The sequence below is a fragment of the Culex pipiens genome, chromosome 3, assembly GCF_016801865.2.
Source record: "Culex pipiens pallens isolate TS chromosome 3, TS_CPP_V2, whole genome shotgun sequence".
NCBI lineage: Eukaryota > Metazoa > Arthropoda > Insecta > Diptera > Culicidae > Culex > Culex pipiens.
In genome coordinates this window covers 26,184,176-26,204,179 of record NC_068939.1, presented here as the reverse complement: position 1 = coordinate 26,204,179, position 20,004 = coordinate 26,184,176, and the positions used below count along the sequence as shown (strand labels likewise).

Genomic DNA, 20,004 nt, shown 5'->3' with positions numbered 1-20,004 from the left:
CAAATTCTTAAAATTGGAGTTGTAAGATTGTAAAAATATTCTAAAATATAAAGATGCTATTTTTTATTTTAGGATTATTAAATTATATTTTGTTTGCTTTGGAAACTTTTAAATTCTTAAATTTTCTAATTTTTTGACTGCAAATTTAAATTCTCAAATTCTTCCATTCTTGAATTCATGCATTTTTTATGTAAGAACCAAATTTTGAAATTTTGGAAGGACTTGGAATCGAGAACGAACGTATTCAAATATTTAAGTTCTTGAATAGTTTTTTTTGTATTCCTAACGTAGAGAATTCTTGAATTCCAATTTAATTTAGTTTTTGAACACATACTTGTATTTTTGCATTTCTGAATTCATGAATTTCAAAATATTTAATTTTAGAATCCCGATTTTTTTTTTATTTAAATATAATAAACTTTTAATTTTATATTTTTGTCTTTTTTTTGTTTATGAATTTAGATTTTTTTGAATTTATGAAAATTTGTACTTTGATAATTTATTACAATTTTAAATTTTGTATTTTTAATTTTTAATTGAGTACGAACCGTGTTTTCATTTTTCAAATTCAAAAGTTTTTATATTTTTGAATACCTTTCTAAACTTTAGAATTTCTTACTTTTTAATTTTTATACTTTTGAATTTTTCGATTTAAGGAGCTTATAGACTATGGCAAACAAACAAACTCTCACTTTTTCGCGTTTGACAGTTTGCCAAACTTGCAAACTTGTTTGCGGTAAACTCGCAATCAAGACAAAATGTATGCAAGCTGACGTTTCTCCAAACAAATGTTGGCGAACAAACAACGCAGACAAACTGGCAAACTATCAAAATGTGTGAATTTGTTTGTTTGTTTGTTGTAGTCTAATACCTCCTTAACTCCTTTAGTTTTTTTAATTTTACATTGCTTAATTTGTAATATTTGTAGTTTTGCAATAGTTTAGAGCGAGCCCACGAGCGTAGCATACTAAACTCTCATCAACATCACCAATCTGCTTGAAATTTTCAAGGGTTTTTTTTGGACATATATACATATATATATATATTTTTTTGAATTGTAGAATCTTGGAATCAATTTTGCATTTTCTGATTTTTTTAATTTTTGAGGTTCTGAAGCAATAATTATCGAATAGTTGAATAGTTGTATTTTTAAATGATAAAATTTCTTTTTTTATTTTTGCTTAAGTTTAAAATGGTGGATTTTTTTTGTTTTTAAATTTTGAAATTGTTTTATGCTTGAATTATTACATTTGAGCAACTCTCTATGAAATCGGCCGATTTCGACCATTTTTATTTTTTGTATTTTTTTATTTGACTTAAACTTTGTGGGTGCCTACCATATGACCAATTAAGCAATTTTGCGTCATTGGTTCACCCATACAAGTCTCCATACAATTTTGGCTGCTGTCCATACAAAAATGGTATGTAAATATTCAAACAACTGTAACTTTTGAGTGAATTTTCTGATCAATTTGGTACCTTCGGCAAAGTTGTAGGTATTGTTGAGGACTTTTGAGAAAAAAATAGGTACACGTAAAAAAAATTGCAGATTTTTTGAACAACTTTTTTTTACTAATACTCAATTTTCCAAAATAAGTATTTTTTTTATTTTCGAGAACATTTGTAAAATTTTCCGAAAACGAAACTATTGGCACTACGCCCCCCGGGGCATGGCCTTCCTCTAACGTGGGATTTCTGCTCCAGCGCCTCTGACGAGACAGGAGAAACCGGGACCGACGTTTTACTTCACCATCCGATAGAAGCTCAGTGGATAAGGCGGGAATCGAACCCGCGTCTCATAGCATCATCGGGATCGGCAGCCGATCCTTATGAAAAAAAACAAGACTAACATTTCAAAAGAGCCAAACATTGAATATTACGCCCATTTAAAATGCTAGTCTTGATTTCAACATTTTCAAAATATTTTTTTCGAAAAGATCGGAAAATTACAAATGTTACAAATGTTTCATGTATTAACATTGAAAATCGAACCATTAGTTGCTGAGATATGGTCATAAGAAAATGGTGGGTTGTTTTGGTGATATTTAGAAAACTTCAATTTTCGTGGTTCTTTTTCTTAAAGCGGCTCGGCGGCTCCATCTCAGCAACCCGAGGTCCAATCTTCAATGTCTCTTAGACAATTTTATTGCAAATTTTCTGAACTTAAAAAAAAATATTTTTAGAAATAGTCACTCATGGTCACTATTTTTAAAAATCGAAAAACTGCAAATATTTCGCTAAAATCAAACTTTCGGTGGCTATATCTTGACAACGGAGCCCTGTGTGTGTGTGTGTGTGTGCAACCAACCAAACGGGACCACGCGGCCGCTTCTTACAAATTGAGTTGTTTCCATGTATTTTTAGATCTACATTATATACATGCAAATAACTCGCATAGGCATTTGGAAGGTGTTAACTCTGCCGAGCTTCGGTGACCCATTTCTACGCTGGCTAGCCAAGCGCGAGGTACTTCAGCTTTATCGACAAGCCCCGCCCTAAAGAACGTTTGCACCAATCGGGTTCAAACGTTATTTAGAACTTCCGAACCCTTGTCAAATGGACAAGGACCCAGCGCGAATATATTTGGTAGTAACAGTATTCCTAATTCCAGTTATAGCTCACCAAGTCGCGATGGCCTAGTGGTTAGCATTTTTGCTTACCAATCCAAAGTACGGGGGATCGAACCCCGACTCGAGCGACTATGATTTTTCGTTCATGTTCAGAGTTTCAAGATTTATGTTTCCTATACTTTCTCGTTGGGAGCAGTTGGGAATCGAACCCAGGACCATTCGCTTACAAAGCGAACACCGTAACCAGTCAACCACGGCCGCTCCCATATCTTGACAACGGAGCCCTTTATCAAAAATCTGTAAGTTACTTTTCGATTGCAAATTCAATTTTGCATTTAAAAAAAATGTCAAATTTGTTTTTGCATGAAACTTGGATTTTTTCCAAAAATCACTATTTTTTCAAAAATTCATAACTCGGCGGCAGATTTTTTGACCATGGAGACTTGTATGAGTGAACCAATAACACAAGATAGCTTATTTGGTCATAGGGAAGGCCCCCACAAAGTTTGAGCCAAATCAAAAAATACAAATAAAATCCATTTCTGGTTTTGGTAGAGAATTGCTCATTTTTAAATATTAAAAAAATTGTAAATTGGTGAATTTTTTTTTAAGATTAAGAAAAAAATATTTTTTGATATAATTTTTGAATAAAATAGTTTTTTTTCAATTTTAGAATATTTAAATTTTAAATTGAAATTTCTACAGATTGATTTCAAAGTCTCAATTGTTTTTTTTGTCAGAAAGTAAAATGTTGATTGGTGAGCAATTCTCTACCAAAAGTGAAGTTGAGTGAATTATCTGATCAATTAGGTGTCTTCGGCAAAGTTGTAGGTATTGTTGAGGACTTTTGAGAAAAAAAAATAGGTACACGGAAAAAAAATTGCAGATTTTTAAACAACTTTTTTTTACTATCACTCAATTTCCCAAAATAAGTATTTTTTTATTTTCGAGAACATTTCTGGAGTTTTTTATTAAAGGTCCAATAAACCAAATTTTCAGTTTTTGCTTTTTGGGTGTTTTTAAAACCGCCTTGAGTCAGGGGTATTGAAAAACACCCAAAAAGCAAAAAATGAAAATTACCCATACCAGTTTTTTTTTCAATTTTAGAATATTTAAATTTTAAATTGAAATTTCTACAGATTGATTTCAAAGTCTCAATTGTTTTTTTTTGTCAGAAAGTAAAATGTTGATTGGTGAGCAATTCTCTACCAAAACCGGAAATGGATTTTATTTGTATTTTTTTTATTTGGCTCAAACTTTGTGGGGGCCTTCCCTATGACCAAAAAAGCTATTTAGTGTTATTGGTTCACCCATACCAGTCACCATACAATTTGGCTGCTGTCAATATAAAAATTGTACGTTAATATTCAAACAGCTGTAACTTTTGAGTAATTTTTCTGATCAATTTTTTGTCTTCGGCAAAGTTGTATGTATTGTTGAGGACTATTGAGAAATAATAGGTACACTGAAAAAAAAAATAGTAGATTTTTAATCAATTTTTTTTTTTACCAAAACTCAATTTCCCTAAATACGTATTTTTTTATTTTCGAGATTTTTTGATATTAAATATTAAAAAATGGATTGAAAATCAATTTTAAACACTACGTTGTCGTAAAAAAGGTCATTATACTCAAAAAATGCTTTATTGTTGTGAACAGGCTTAATTTTAGGACAAAATTGGAAATGCGCATGAATTTTGTTGGTCGGTGTAATCTACGTATTTAAAACAATATTCCTGTAATATTAGATATTTTGAAGCACCCCTAAGCGTTAACCCCTCACATTTAAATAGTCCATTATTTGTCCTTTTCCTTTTGTAATTATTTGAAAAAGCAATATTTTTCAGAAAATCACATTTTTACCTAATTTAACCATCATCACCAGTGTGCTTGCGTTTCGGGTGCTCACCACCAGGGCTGCAGCACCATCACCAAGAAGCGAAACCCATTTTCTCCTTCCCCTTCCTGAATCCATCCCTGTCCCCAGCAGTTGAGATGTCAAAACAAAAGAAAGTGAAATTTTGACAAGCGCGCATTATTCGTCGATCGTGCGCGAATCGTGTGTGATAACATTTCCCTGCAAATCGTGTTTTAAAATTCGCGTAATTTAACCGTTTTCAGCTAGATTAGAGCGCCGCGCAGCTTCCGCCACAGAAACGATGGGCACCAAGCGGAAGGCGGAGGACCAGGAAGTGTTTGAAGTCGAGAGTGACGAGGAGGGTGAGGTGCGTCAGGGGGTTGGTGGGCCTCGGGACGATGGCGGCAGCGATAGCGACGTCGAAATACAGGAAAAGACGATTCCGGTGGTGAATGTGGACGACGATGAGGAGATGGACACGGCGGCGAAGGAACCACCGGATGGACCGGATTCTCCTGAGGGTTTTATAGGTCCTGCTCCTAGGGGGGAAGGGTTGAGCGAAGAATCGAAGCAAGCTGTGACGATGGAGGGGTCTTCTGACAAGTTGCTTCTGAGCATGACGTTTAGGGACGCGGAACTGTTTCAGCTGTTCAAAGGTTCCCTCACGGAATATCTGAAGACGACGTTCCAGCTGAAGTTGGCCGGCCAGGAAGTGGACGTTCTCCACCAAGTGGAGAGCTGCTCCATTCAGATACTCAGCAAGCAACCGCTTCCGGCGAAGGAGCCGGAATCTGGTCCCGCCGTTTGTCCTCCCACCACTCCAACTCCGAAGGACAACCCCGCTGCCAAGGTCGCCGAAGACGACGGGATGTTTGTGATTGATTCGACGCCCGCCAAAACGGCCAAGGGAGGTCCCATCGTGCCGAGCTACAAGAAGGCGCTCCAGAAGGTGCTGGACAATTCGCCGTCGGCCAACGCAGGGGACAGCGCCACGAAGCGGCCCAAGCCGCGGCAGCTGTGCTGGAACTGCGACGGCGATCACGGTCTGCGGGACTGCAAGGAGCCGCGCAACTTTGCCAAGATCAGCAAGATGAAGCAGGAGCACATGAAGAAGATGGACCGGTACCACGTAGATCTGGAGCAAAAGTACGGCCACATTGTGCCGGGCAGGCTTTCGGACGAGCTGCGGCAGGCGCTGGGATTGAGTGAGTTTGGATCTGAAAGCCGTTATAAGCCATTATTCTAACAATTCTTCCTCTTCAGAAAAGCGCGACCTCCCCGTCCACATCTACCGGATGCGGCTGTACGGCTACCCGCCCGGCTGGCTCGAGGAGGCCAAAGTGACGCACTCGGGCCTGCAGCTGTTTGACTCGCGCGGCGCGCCGGTCCAGGACTCGGACGAAAGCGACGGCGAGGTGGACAACGTCAAGCACAAGTTTGACGTGCGTAAGATCATCAGCTATCCGGGCTTTAACGTGCCGGCGCCGACGGAGTTCTACGACGATTCCAAGTTCTTCGGCGTGCCGCCGCTGCAGGAACACCAGAGCCGCGAGCGGATGATCCAGAGTCTGGAGGGATCGCTCGTGCAGGGCTACCGGCGGAAGAAGCTCCGGTTGAGTGGGGCTGGGGCGTCGGAAGGGCCGCAAGCGGCCGCCGATATGGAGCTGGACGCGCCGGACGAGGGTAGCTTTACGACGGTTGATTCCGTTGGGGAGTGTGACTCGTTGAAGGCGGGAGGAGTGAACGGAGCAGCAGTGGTGGCCACGGCGGAGAATCGGCCCACGGATGAGGAACCCGAGGAGGGTGAGGTGGACGAGGACGGGGACGAGTTGAAGCGGCCGGAAGAGGCGGTGCAGGGCGAGGAGGGGCAACTTAACGGGAAGGAGGAGGACGGTGGAGTGGACAAGAATGACACCTCGAAGGATGACAGCCTAATTCTGGTGGAACCAGAAGAACCGGAAGTTATCTGTTTGGATGTAAGTAGTTCCGAAGAGGAGAATTGTTGACTAAGTTTGGGGTGTAGGGTAGAATGTAGTCTTCTAGTTATTTTGTTGGATTGAGTTTGGTTGTTTTGTGGTTGAGTTTTGTTTGACAACTGTGCGAAGGCAAATAACGCAATGTAATCGTTGTATCGCATTAGAAATATATTTCATACTCATATTAACAAACACACAAAATCATGCCAGTGAGTTTTGTTGTAAAACGCGGTCATCCCTGCTTGGTTTCGATCTTTGTCTAATACGCATTTCTGATGTAGTTATTTTACTAGAACAACAACACCGACCAACTGTTTGTTTTACCCATTTTCATTGCATGAGCTGGCATAGACAACACCATAGACGTATTGTTGAATCGATTTTGGTAGATCTGTCGTTAGTATCGAACGGTCTAAAATCTCCCAAATCATCTACTAAATTGACCACAAAAAAGCTGTATTAAAAAAGTGTTCACCGCGAGCAATTGTTGACAATTTAGAATTAGTTCCAAATCAGTTTACCAATTCGGGGAAATTCTCGTATCTTTGGCAGGTTAAGCACTCGCTCCTAACTCCATCCAATTTGCTGATTTTCACTATTTAAACAACTAATTTTGCAAAACTTTTGATAGAAACTTGCTTGCTCACTTCTTATTGAGCTATTTATCACTCGATTTCTGCTGAAATCGCTTTTAATGAGCTTTAATTGAATGTCAAAGTTCTGACCTGCCAACATTAGAGGCACGCTGGAATTAGATGCTGTTCCCCTCCACTCCCATTAATTTTGAGTGCTTTACTCTGGACCATTCGCTTGCAAACAATATAACTACCTACCTATTATCTCGACGGGCTCTATTTCTCCTAAACTTAAACCTAGGACTTGAAATTTGCTATAAATTTAACGAAATGGCGTTTATCTCTGCTAAAATTAAACAAATGCACATGTTTTATGTTGAGAAGATATTCGACAAACTCTCTTCTACATTCCGATTTAATTGATAAAGTCTGTAAATTCCTAAGTTTAATCGATCGAGAGGAATTAACTGTTTTTTCTCCAAAATCTCATTGGCTGTTGAGTAGTTTTTGCGTGAAATTCTCCAATCCAAGCCAAGCAGTTATTTCGAAGAAGACTAGAAAATGAATAGGTGTGGAAAACTTAAATTAATTAAATATACCTATTTAAATTTCGCTGCGTATGTCTCCAAGAACACGTTATTTCGAATAGGAATAATTATAAATTTTAAAGCATATTATTTGAAACATTTTTCATGCCTTTTTTCTCAAGCAATGGTTTTATGGAAAAATAAAGTTGTTCAAATTTAGTGAGCACAGCAACAACAAAGTTTGGGAACGATTTGTTAGGTCTCAAGTTTGTGCAATGCGGTTCAATTTGGCATGTATTTTTTTATTTCGCTATTTAAAAAATCCACGTTTCACACTTTTTGGTTGCGTTTAGAGGGTGACGAGCGGGAATTCCCGGGAAATCGAGCATTTTTGGACCTCTCGATTCCCGGGAAATTCGGTCGAGACTCCCGGGAAATTCTATACTTATAAATATCAAAGCAAAATTAAACTAATCAGAATATTATTTAAAAAACTCTAAATTGATTAGAACATTGGAAGTTCAATGTTCGATGTCCAAATAAGAATAAACCAATGCTTCTCTGATCTTCTTATTCAGAAAGCTTAAACTTGTCAAAATACCAATAACTATAATTGAGAGAAGCCAAAAAAATTGTACCTCAAAATTTATCTTGAAGCATACTTAGGAGTTGCACCCCAGAAATGAATCCTAAAGTTTTTTTTAATTATTTTTATTTATTATTTCTAAGAAGGAAAAGCTTTTTCAAAATAAGTTCAATTTCCATATGTTCTCTCGAGCATTGCAATCCAAATAATCCTTAGTAATATATGTATCAAGGTAATTTCCTTTTTTGAGGTCAATAAGTCATTTTGTGTTTCACGTCAACCTCAATATTCAATTATATTTGAAAAAAAAAACACTCTGTAAATTTTTATAAAGTTAAGGTCCACCAATTGTGAACATTCGGATTTTCATGATAACTGTAAATATTTTTTCAATGAATATTTACAATTGACCTTAAATAGGAAAAAAAATAAGTTTAAATTGTTGTTTGAGTCGTTGTTTATCATATTGAAAAAATATCCCGATACTAGAAAATCATATATAAGCTATTTTTTTTTACTTTACACAAATTTAATAAGAAGTTCATGCAACAAGCTTGTGAAACTTTTGAAAAATCGCTCAGTGCGATTAAAGATTCGTTAACACTTAAACTACAGTTTTTAATCCCAAAAAGCACAAGAAACGGTCTTGTATTTGCTGATTCAGAAGTAAAAATCAAAAGGTAGATAAAGAGGATACTGAAGTTAACGTTTCATATATGAATTAAATGTCACTTAATTGATTGAAAGAAACAATATTATTACATTTCATTTGAAATAATTGCCACTATTGGCATAGAAAAAAATCTCCCGGGTCCCGGGAATTCCCGGGAAATTACCAAATTCAACTCTCGATTCCCGGGAAATTGAAAATCTCGAGAATCGTCACCCTCTAGTTGCGTTGAAAGATGCTCTTCAACTTTCTCGAAGAGAGTAACTAGCTCCTAAAAAACATACAGCGTCCTCAAAACTGGTCTAAACCGTTTTTTTTGGCTCTTTCATCGGTCGCATGGAATTGCACGGTAAAAACGATTACAATCGAAAAAATAAATAAGGTTTAAAAACGTGTTAAGTGTTAACGATTTTCAAGAATTTTAAACTAATGACTTATGACTTCTGATTTCTGACTTATGGTTTATTTCTCTTATTTTCAATTTTAAAAAACTCATAAACATTCAAAAGAATTTTTTAAAGATTTAGAAATTTTAAAACATTTAACCCTCTACAACCCAACCCCGCCTTTAGACGGGCTTCGATTTAAAAAAATCTCCAAAAATTCCATTTTTCAAATCATTTTTGATCTTTAAAAAGCATTGGCAAGAAGAACTTTACTTTTTTTTATGTGACTTTGCCAAAGTTTTTAAAAATGTAATTTTTTTGAGAGTCAACTTTTGCTGTGTTTTTTTACTAACATTTTCCATATTTTAAGTAATAGAAGTATGCAGTAATTTTTCTAGTGTCCCAGACTATGCCTCTACGCACTTTTCTACAATTTAAATAGTAGTGGTGCCATTTTATAGCATAAAATGTAAAAAAACAAGCAAAAAATTGAAAAAGTGACTGTAAAATCATAAAAAAATTAGATAGGCAAAATGTAATGGTAGGAGATGGTAGAACAGGTCAAATACTACCAAAAATAAACATATGCTAAACAAGACAAATGCAAATTAAAATACTTAAAAATGAAACAAGAAAAGCATAAATCAAGAGAAGTTAAGTTTTTTGTAGAACAAAAGTTGCTCAAAGGAGGTTATTCAACACATGAAAAATAAAAAAATTCGAAAAAAAAATTTGAGCAGTAGAAGGTTAACAAAATTAAAAAATAGAAGAAAAAAACAAGCCAAAAGCAAAAAAAGCCAAATAAAATTAAAAGTTATAAACAATGCATTGCGCAATTCCCACTAACTTGGACGTCGCACTTAATTATTGCTATCAATCGCAATACAGTCCAGACTCGATTATCCGATTATTATTGTTCACATTCGAATTCTGCGACCCCATTTTAGTCAAATTTGAGTGGTCCACGAGCAAGGCATACCCGTCTCGCATTGAAATTTTCAGCGGTAGTTTGTACATATAAAACTAGTATCTGGTCAAAATATGAGTACTCTAGGTCAACGGGAAGTGGGGCAAATCGGATGTGGAATGATTTGCTTGAATGATTGTTGGTTGCTTTGATTGCTTGAATCGGTTGCTCCGTTGGTCCATGGAGTGCAACACTTGGGCAAACTTCAATAAATTTTCAAAACCCAAAATGCATCTGAAAGGGCTTTGAAAATTCAACAAAATGCGGGTTGAAGCATCCTTATTGGTTAAATCTAAAGAGAGTTATTGGCATTTTAGTGAAAAAAAATTGCACAATTTTCAAACTAAAAAAAATGTTCCACCCAGATATCAACTCGATTCGACATGGAGCTTGTAGGGGACATCTGAAACTACCATCTAAAGGCTGGTATGCTGATCGGAAGGAACGCAAAACTCCATATAAAAAAACGCCCAAGAAACGGTCAAGGAAAGGGTCACGAAAAGATTTTTCTTAAGCGGTACGCAGCTGAAAAGTAACAGAAACGGAAAGATTGCGTTTGACGTTTCTTCGCGCGGTGCTTGTTTGTAATATGTTTTGATGAAAAAATCAAAGAATTGTAATTTTCCATTTTGAATGTGACTGATAATTACAAACGTTTTAATAATTTTGTATTGGGTATAAAAATATTGAAAATTCCCGCCGAATCTTAAAAAGCAGAATATTGAAATTAAAAGGGCAGATTTAGTTTTTTTGGTCGAAATGGAGTAAAAAAAAGAAGTTGTCTTTATAGATGTCGGCCATCGTGTCACCAACTATTTATTGCTAGTACCAAACAGCTACCTCTGGATTATGAGTCCCCTGCGCTGTCCGATTGATCCACACTCGCGGGTCCAAAATGAAGTAAATCGGAGTGAAATTAAACTTGACAATAATCATACAAATATCTATGTTTTTACTAAAAATACAATAATAATCTGAAATTTTGAAATCAAACCAAACAACAAAATCAAAAATATGAAAAACAAACATTTCAGAAATTTCAAATAACAATTTTTATAAAAATAATAAAGAAAATTTCAACAAAAATCTGAAATTTGGAAATTCAAAATTAAAAAAATGCAGAATTGAATAATAATTATAATATTAAAGTTTTTATAAATTCAATAGCTCAAAAATGTTAAAATTCGAAACGAATGTACAAGTCTGAATTCAAAAAGTTTGAAAATATAGAAATTCGTAAATACAAATTTCTGAAAACTGCGAAATAATAACAATCAAAAACTCTATTTCTTCCAAAATTTAAAAAAAAATTAAGAGTTTGGGAATTGGAAAAAAATTAGAATTTAAGAATTTAAAAATTCAAGAAAAAATCATTTGTACCAGCCTTGTTATAGAGTTTCCAAATTTACTGATTTCCTGATTTCCTAGTTTCCGAATATCCTAATTTCCTAATTTACATATTTCCAAATTTCTTAACTTCCTAACTTCCTAAACTCCTAATTTCCTAATTTCCTAATTCCCTAACTTCCTAATTTCCTGATTTCCTTATTTCCTAACTTCTTAATTTCCTAACTTCCTAACTTCTTAATTTCCAAATTTACTAGTTTCCTGATGTCCTAATTTGCCAATTTCCTAACTTCCACACTTCCTAATATCCTAATTTCCTAATTTAATTTCCTAACTTCCTAATTTCCCAGTTTCCTAATTTAAAAATTTCCTGATTTCCAAATTTCCTAACTTCCTAACTTCCTAATTTCCTCATTTCCAAATTTCCTAACTTCCTAACATCCTAATTTCCTTTCATATTAATTTCCTAATTTCCTAATTTCCTAATTTCTTAATTTCCTTGTTTCCTTATTTCATAATTTCTTAATTTTCTTATTTTCTATATTTTACTAATTTGCTAATATCATAATTTCCAAATTTCCTAATTCCCTAGTTTCCTAATTTCCTGATTTTTTGATTTCCTTATTTCATGATTACATATTTTTTTGATTTCATATTTTTTTAATTTTAGTTTTTCTAGTTTCAGAATTTAAGACTTTCTATTTTTTTGTTTTTTTTTAAAGAAATTTTCAATTATTGATTTCTTAATTTTGTTCATAATTGTTGTTAACAGTTTTTGAATAAACATTTTGAATCTATTTAATTCCTATTTAATTTTAACTTTTGAATATTTTTAATCTTTTTATTTTTTCCTCGAAAGAACCTCAAGCGCGCACACCGTCAATCGCGCTCATACCGAACTGTCAACTTTTCTTGGGGGGTCACGAAAAGAACACGCAACATTTCTTGACCGCGTTCCTTCCGATCAGCATACCGTACTTAACACTGATAAAGTTTTGGCTAAGACAACACATAAAATTGACACATTTACTTTTATCGATTTTTTTGGTGTAAATTTTTGCTCTGGGTACCCCTTAGATCTCATTTTTTGGTGATGATTTTATCATATTTGTGTTCCTGAGTCAATTTCACAATAGAAACATGAATAACATTGTTTATTTTCATCCATTTTAATTCTTTGAAAAATTTAAGTTAAAAAATCTTCGACATTTCGACGTTTCGAGAAAAACGCGTTTTAATGTTTGTCCTTGAATCAACAAATACGAAAGCACGCAATGTAAACAACAACAAACACGTTTAGTTTGGCTAACCATTCTGTGCATTGTACCGAAGTTTGGTTGATGTTGGTTGCTGGAATCCAGAGTTAGGTATAATTACAAATGTTTACGGTAGTCTAACTTGTACGTGCGTCAAACACATCCTGATCTGAAATCCCTCTGGCCAGTTGTCACACGTACATCAATTTTCAGGGAGTGACAAGATAGCACGACAAGATTGAAACTACTTTCATATGTAAAGTGACAAAAATGCACGCAGTTTTTTCGGTTTTGATTGAATATCTCAGGATTGAAATCGAATTTTGGGGATCTGTGAAGGTCAAAACGGCGGTCTTAACTCAATTTGGTCCAAAATACACGTACGACAAGTTAGCACGTCGGCGGCGAAGTTCGTTTCCAATGATGACAGTTCGAATTATTTCAAGAAAATCCACCGCGGTTAACCAAATCAAATTAACAATGCAACTTAGATGTCACTAGAATATAATAAGGAACTTCTTAATTTTTTTTAACTTTATTTTTTTTAAGAGTTTACAATGGATGAATATAAACATTTTATGTTTCTACTGTGAAATTATTTCAGGAATAACGTCATGATTCGAAATCCGGACACTTAGTAGCATATCATTTTTGTTATAGCTGGCAAAAAATCATGTAATAAGTTGGAAATGTAGAAATATCATAAGGATGTAGTATAAACAGTCATTTTCAAGAAAATGCATGCAAAATATGTCTTTTCTAACAATTTTTCATCAGAATTTTAAAATTAAAATGACTTGTTGTGCTTCGAATTCCGGACACTGATAAAAGTTGATTCGAAATCCGGACACTTTTGCTTCGAATTCCGGACACTCGATTTTACTTATGAATCGCACAAATTTGGACTGAAATGTTAGTGAATGGCATTCTTTAGGTCTCAAATAAGCTGTTAACATCAAAACAATCGATAGTTTATATGAAAATTAGCTAGAATTTAAGGAAATCGAAACCATAAATTTCTGCTTTGCCTTCCCGGTGCTTCGAACGCCTATGAAATATTTCAAGTGAAATGTTTCGCATTTTTGGTAAACTTATAATTTTATTGTATTTAATTGTTTTGGCATTAACTACAGCGTTCAAACAAACTTTAAATGAAAGTTGATGTTGGAGTTCATCAAATAACACAGTTTTGACATTCATAATGCGAATTTATATCCAAATAATTGATAAAACAAGATGAAGTGTCCGGGTTTCGAAGCGTCCGGGAATTCGAATCATGACGTTACGAATTTGATAATATTTTCACAGAAAAATTTGATCTTAGGAGTCCCCCGAGCAAAAAATTCCAACCCAAAAAATCACTAAAAGAAGTGCCTTACCCAAAGCGTTATCAGTCTCAGATGTCCCTACGAGCTGCAAATATAAACGAGTTGATATCTGGATGGAGCGCTTTTTTTAGTTTAAAAATTGTGCTATTTTTTCACTAAAATGCCAATAACACCCTTTAGATTTAACCAATTATGATGCTTCACCAATTTTGTTTTCATTTTTCAAGTCCTTACAGATTCATTTTGAATTTTGAAATTTAATTAAATTTTTCCTAAGCTACGGTCTTTTAAGATTTTTGACATTTTTTTTAACCATCAAACTTTGTGCCCCAATTTGGCCCACTTCCCGTTGACCTAGGGTGCTCATATTTTGGTAAAATGCTAGCTTTATATGTACAAACAACCACTGAAAATATCAGGCAGATTGGTGAAGTCAAAACGACGTCCCATACAAAGGGGTAGGTGTGTCCTGTCCGTGGACTCGCTCTTAATTGCTTTAAAAAGAACCTGTCACCTGTTCTTATTTGAACTAGAGAGCCTGGAGCTTATTAGAGAACGGTCATCTCAAACCAAAAGTACCAATCGAAGCACGAGAACTGTCAAACGGAGGTACCAATCGAGCATAAGACAAAGGATTTTGCTCGATTGATACCTCCGTTTGACAGTTCTCGTGCTTCGATTGGTACTTTTGGTTTGAGATGACCGTTCTCTAATAAGCTCCAGGCTCTCTAATTTGAACTATTTTCATTGAAAAGGTAATTCTCTGTACAAGTAACGATATTTTCAAGTGTAATTTTGCACCTATAGGTGGCGTTCATCACATCCGCTATTAAAGAAAATCATTGCATGTAAGCCATTTTGTTAGTTTAATTTTGCTAAAAAAATTATGCTTTGGTTTGTAGATTTTTAGCTTGGTTGCCGCACCATTTCATCATCCCACCATAACCAAACAAAAACTAAACGTTCGCATTTTAGGACACGCGCCCTCTCTCGCCATCGCTAGAAGACCTCCGCCTCCAGCAGCAGCAACTGCTCCAGGCTCTCGAAGACCAGTCGCCCGCCGTAAAGCGAAGGAAAAAGGGACCCTCCCTGGACAGCGCCAAATCCCCCGAAGACTCCCTGCTCGAGGACGTCCTCGAGGTGGAACGGTTAGCGGAGGAACAACAGCAAGATGAAGAACCAGCCCAACCTGCCCGGCTAATCGTCCCGTTCGTATTCCCGGCACCGCCCCTCCCGCCGAGCAGCGAACCAACGCCCCCCCAGGAGCGACCTCCGGAGCCGGAGTTCCTGAACCTGGACGAAATTAAAATGTCCAAAACGCCATTCATCGACGACCCTGCCTCGATGGGGCTGAAGACGATGTCGCTGGGGACGCCCATCCTGACGGCGTTTTCGCCGTTTAGCACGCTGCCGTGCGGGGACGCCTTCTCGCGGGGCGTCAGCGACGTGATCAACTTTGAGAACTTGCCCAACTCGACGGGCAAGTACGAACGCATGAAGTCGCTGCTGTCGAAGGTGCGCACGGTGATTCACGCCCATAACGGGGAGTTGGGGGAGGAGGAGGATGGGGAGGACCAGGATCAAGACTCGAGATAACAGACGGAGATGGTCCGGGAACGGATCGAAGACGAAGAAGCTGAAGAAGAAGAAGGTGAAATTGTATGAACGAGCGTGCACGCGATCTTTCCAACTTTTATACGAATTCTATAAAGAAAAGAGCAGACGAAATTGTTGCATGGTTGAAATTTCCCCCCCTAAAAAAAGCAAAATCTGTGTGTGAGTGTGCAAATCTAGCGTGTTAAGCTAAAATTACTCTGTAAGCTTGGAAATAAAATGTAGAGTTTTATGACGAGAGAATCGTACACCAACCATAACACAAAAAAAAAATCGCTCACTTTTTTAAAAGCCTTTGAAGAATGCACAAAAAACTAATCCTCAAAAAAAAAAAAAAAATGAAACTAAAAGAGTTGTGGTCGGATCAGCAAACTGACTAATTTGCCTGGTGGTGGTGACCTGAACTGGAAATAAATTTGTCACAGGACCTTCTCTGTTGGAAAAACCGCGCTATAAATTGACGTGCAAAAACTGGCCCGCCGCCCCATTCATATTTTATCTCGCCGATCACGCCCGATGGCCACTTGGTCGGCGCGGATCAGCTCGTTTACACAAATGGGGCCAGAGTCAAAAGGGAAGTAACGCGTGAATGTTTGATGTGGCTTGGAAAAAGGGGCGGGGTGCGTGCAGTAGTTTTTTGTTGGATGCAGCTTTTGGTGAGTATTTTGGAGCGCGGTTTTACAAAGTTTAATTCGTAAGTTTTGATTGTATAAATTCCATATTCTCAGAACGGTTATTTGACACTCATTTTAAAATTCACGACTGTTCCTGTTTGTAAAGTTGGGGCAAACCTGCAATCGAAGGCAATCGAAAAATCGATTTTTGGTCATAATTTGAGTTTAAAAGATAATTTTACATGAAAACCCAAAAAAATAACAGAAAATCGATTTTTCGACACTTTGGCTCAATTATGAGGGCAGATTCAGGTTTTGCGGGCAAAATAACATGGCAAAACATTTATTTGGACAACTTTCGAATTTCGTTAGGGTGGCCCCATATGATTTTCCCTTAAAAATTAGACATTTTCAAATGAAGATATCTTTTGTTATCTTAAAATGGCTGTAACTTTTGACCCTTAAGTCCAAATTGACATTTCAATAAATCAAAATGTCCGTTTTCTAGAGCTCTAAAAGTGCCCCGAATAGGTTTGCTCAGATGCTTTCTATAAATTTGGGCGTAGATACCCTACGAGATAAAATTTTGGTGTCTTCGACAAAGTTGCTTGAATTGGCAACCCCAACAACTTTCTAGAAGACGAAAAAATCCCAAAAATTTTCATGAAAAGTTCGATTTTTAAAATCACTCTGATCGTGAACCACCCTAATTTTTAACCAAACCAAAAGTTGCCCCATTTAATCTGCAACAACTCTTCTGAAGACACCAAACCTCCAAAACAGCACAATTTTTCGGAAAATCCATTTTCCACTTAATTTTGCGATCTGGACCACTGTGCATTGATTAAATTAGGGCGTCCAATTTTCCCGGGTTTTGAATTTCCCAGGAAACGGGAAAAATATTTTTAGAATCCCGGGAATTCCCGGGATCCCGGAAATTTTTTGAAAATGTCCCAAAATCAATGTTTTTGTTTTATGAGTTGTTGTTTTTATGCTTAAAATCAAAGAATTAGCTCAATAATCTACCACCAATCTCAACAAGGACAGCAGTTTTTAGACAGCCTAAAAGAAATCTAAAATTGATATTATTTTTGTTCTTTGTTTTGCTTTGGATTTTAAATGAAACATATCAAATAAATCAATGTGATTTAAATTAAATAAGTCACTTTAAAATATATTTTATTTATTTTTAAATATTTGACATTACTTGAAAAAGCTTTAAAAATTCTTTAAATTAAAAAGAACTGCAGCGACACCTAATAAAGTGATAGCAGATAATGTAAAACTTAAGATAAATTAAGAATTTCATGTTTCATTTAAAACATATTTTACAAATTATCTTTTAATCACTACTGCCAACTGGGGAATATCAAGACAAAAGTCTGAATTTCTAAAATAAAATTTTACCAATTTTCCATAATATGCCAAATTAGTGCTGATATATGTCGAGTACAAATGTTGAATGCTTTATAATAATTATCGATTATTAATTATTCAAATGTTCATCTATTTATACATCCTAATCAGAATTTCCAAACCAAAATTAGTTTTTTCTCAATTTCGGGAATTCCCGGAATAAAATATGAAAAATCCCGGGATTCGGGAATTCCCGGTTTTGGAAAAATTCCGGGAATTTTGTCCCGGGAATTCCCGGGATGGACGCACTAGATTAAATACTTGATTAAAAATTCTTACTTGAGTTTGGCTATTTTTTTTTGTGGTAAATAGTTTGAATTGTTGTACTTGAGCAGTTCTCTACGGAATCGGTCTTTTTTCTTTAATTTTAATTTTTGTATTTTTTAATCCGGCTGAAACAAAGAAGCCATTTTGCATCATTAGTTTGTCCATATAATTTTCCATACAAATTGGGGAGCTGTCCATACAAAAATGATATGTGAAAATTCAAAAATCTGTATCTTTTGAAGGAATTTTTTGATCGATTTGGTGTCTTCGGCAAAGTTGTAGGTATGATTTACAATGTTAAAATATGAAACATTCGTAAAATTTCGTAATTTTAAATCAAGACTAACATTTCAAAAAGACCAAACATTCAATATTACGCCCTTTTGAAATGTTAGTCATGATTTAAAATTTTTGAAAATATTTTTTTCGAAGAGATCGGAACATAGATTATATAGATTCCCAGTTTTTATCGAACACAATCCGTTTGTTTGTTGTTCGTTCTGAATGAAAAAATGAAAAACTTTACTACATTTTGCAACATGAAAAAATATTGAAAAAGCCTAAAATGAAAAGTGAAATTTTGATTTAAATGATTGCGAGTATGTATGTTTATAGAATTTTTCTCTTCGCACATTTCGCATAAAGTAAGTTGTAAAACATGGAATCTTATCAAATTGAATTTTTCATTGAAAAAATTAATACAGTTAAATACTGACAACTGGATATTAACAAAAATTAGCAGGAAACTCAAGACAAATTGTTTTTAAGCGAATTCCTAGACATTTTTTTCTAAATTCTTTGAAATGATGTAAGCGTTCTATGATTCTAAATACTATAAAATTGAGAATAAAATGTTATATTCAATTATCCTTAACTTTTTGCCATTTCGAGTTGAAATGAAGTATCAAAAACTATACGTTTTCCAGTTTCAAAAATTACCATTCAAGTTATAATTATTTTTTAGCTTTTAGTTACTTTTTTAAAGACTATTATTTGTTTATGTTTCTGCTCTGAATAAAAATAATGAGTGCTTCCATTTTTAAGATTTTTTAGAAGTTTGTTGTTGAGTTTCCTTTTTTACAAAAAATTGTAAATAGTTTGTTTTTTTTAATCTGTTTAGAGTTTTTTCGATGGTTGATATTAACACTTTTTTTATAAAGAGTTTTTTGTTTGAAATAATTATTTAGATAAGAAACGCCCATTTTTTGAGTTAATGGAAAAGTCGGAAATTGGAAATTGGGATTTGAGTGGTCATCCTGAATGATTCCCTTGATTTTTTTGTGAGTATGGGTAAATTACTTTAAAAAAGCTTAATTTTCAGTTACCGAATGGCTAAAAAATTGAAAAAAAAAAACATTCGATGTTTGTTCTGAATAAAAAAAAGTTTTTCATTTTTTCATTCAGAACGAACATCGTTTTGATTTGAAAACCTGAAAAAAGTGAATTTGTTAAAAAACAAATCCAATAAAATTTTGGTTTCCGTTCTGGCATATATGTTAAAAAAAAATTTCACATAAAAAATAAAGCAGTTTAATACTGACAACTAGATAAATCAACATTGATTAAAAATTCAGTAACAAAGTTTACAAAATTCAAAAAGAAACTCAGTATGTTTTTTAAGAATTCTTAGATTTTTTTAAAACCTTTGAAAGAGTATTACCAGCAATCATAAATATTTGATAAAAGAATAAAAATTTTAATTTAGTTATCTAAGTCATGTTTTAAAGACTGTTTCTAATTTGAAATTTTAAAAATTTTAATATTAAATTAACAAAAATTGTAATTTTTTAAAATTTGAAATACGAAAGTAAAAAAACTTCTTTATTTTTGAAAATAACAAACAATGCTGTACATAATAAAAACATCATGAGGAGGTCAATGATTGCTTCACAAATTATACAAATTTTGAGACTTATTTGATTTGATAAGAAAATTGAACAGTCATTGAATCAAAATAAAATCTTTCTAATTGGAAACGTCATATTTTAATGAAGCTTCGCTAAGAATCGATCATAAATGCATTTTGCATTGTCGTTTTGAAAATACTC

At 34.8% G+C, this 20,004-nt stretch overlaps 1 protein-coding gene across 1 annotated transcript; it reads left to right on the top strand.

The window, feature by feature from the left end:
- The first annotated feature begins 4,584 nt into the window (after positions 1 to 4,584).
- Positions 4,585 to 16,009, top strand: LOC120431078 (zinc finger CCHC domain-containing protein 8-like). Its single transcript, XM_039596230.2, has 3 exons — positions 4,585 to 5,632; positions 5,691 to 6,403; positions 15,021 to 16,009. Exons 1-3 carry the CDS (start codon positions 4,729 to 4,731, stop codon positions 15,639 to 15,641), a joined length of 2,238 nt encoding a protein of 745 aa, XP_039452164.1. The 5' UTR covers positions 4,585 to 4,728; the 3' UTR covers positions 15,642 to 16,009.
- The last annotated feature ends 3,995 nt before the right edge of the window (positions 16,010 to 20,004 follow it).

Excerpts from the sequence above, each read along its gene's own strand:
- LOC120431078 (XM_039596230.2), top strand. The coding sequence starts at position 4,729 with ATGGGCACCAAGCGGAAGGCGGAGGACCAGGAAGTGTTTGAAGTCGAG. Across the intron at positions 5,633-5,690 it reads GCGGCAGGCGCTGGGATTGA|AAAAGCGCGACCTCCCCGTC; the intron begins GTGAGTTTGGAT and ends CTTCCTCTTCAG. Across the intron at positions 6,404-15,020 it reads CGGAAGTTATCTGTTTGGAT|GACACGCGCCCTCTCTCGCC; the intron begins GTAAGTAGTTCC and ends TTCGCATTTTAG.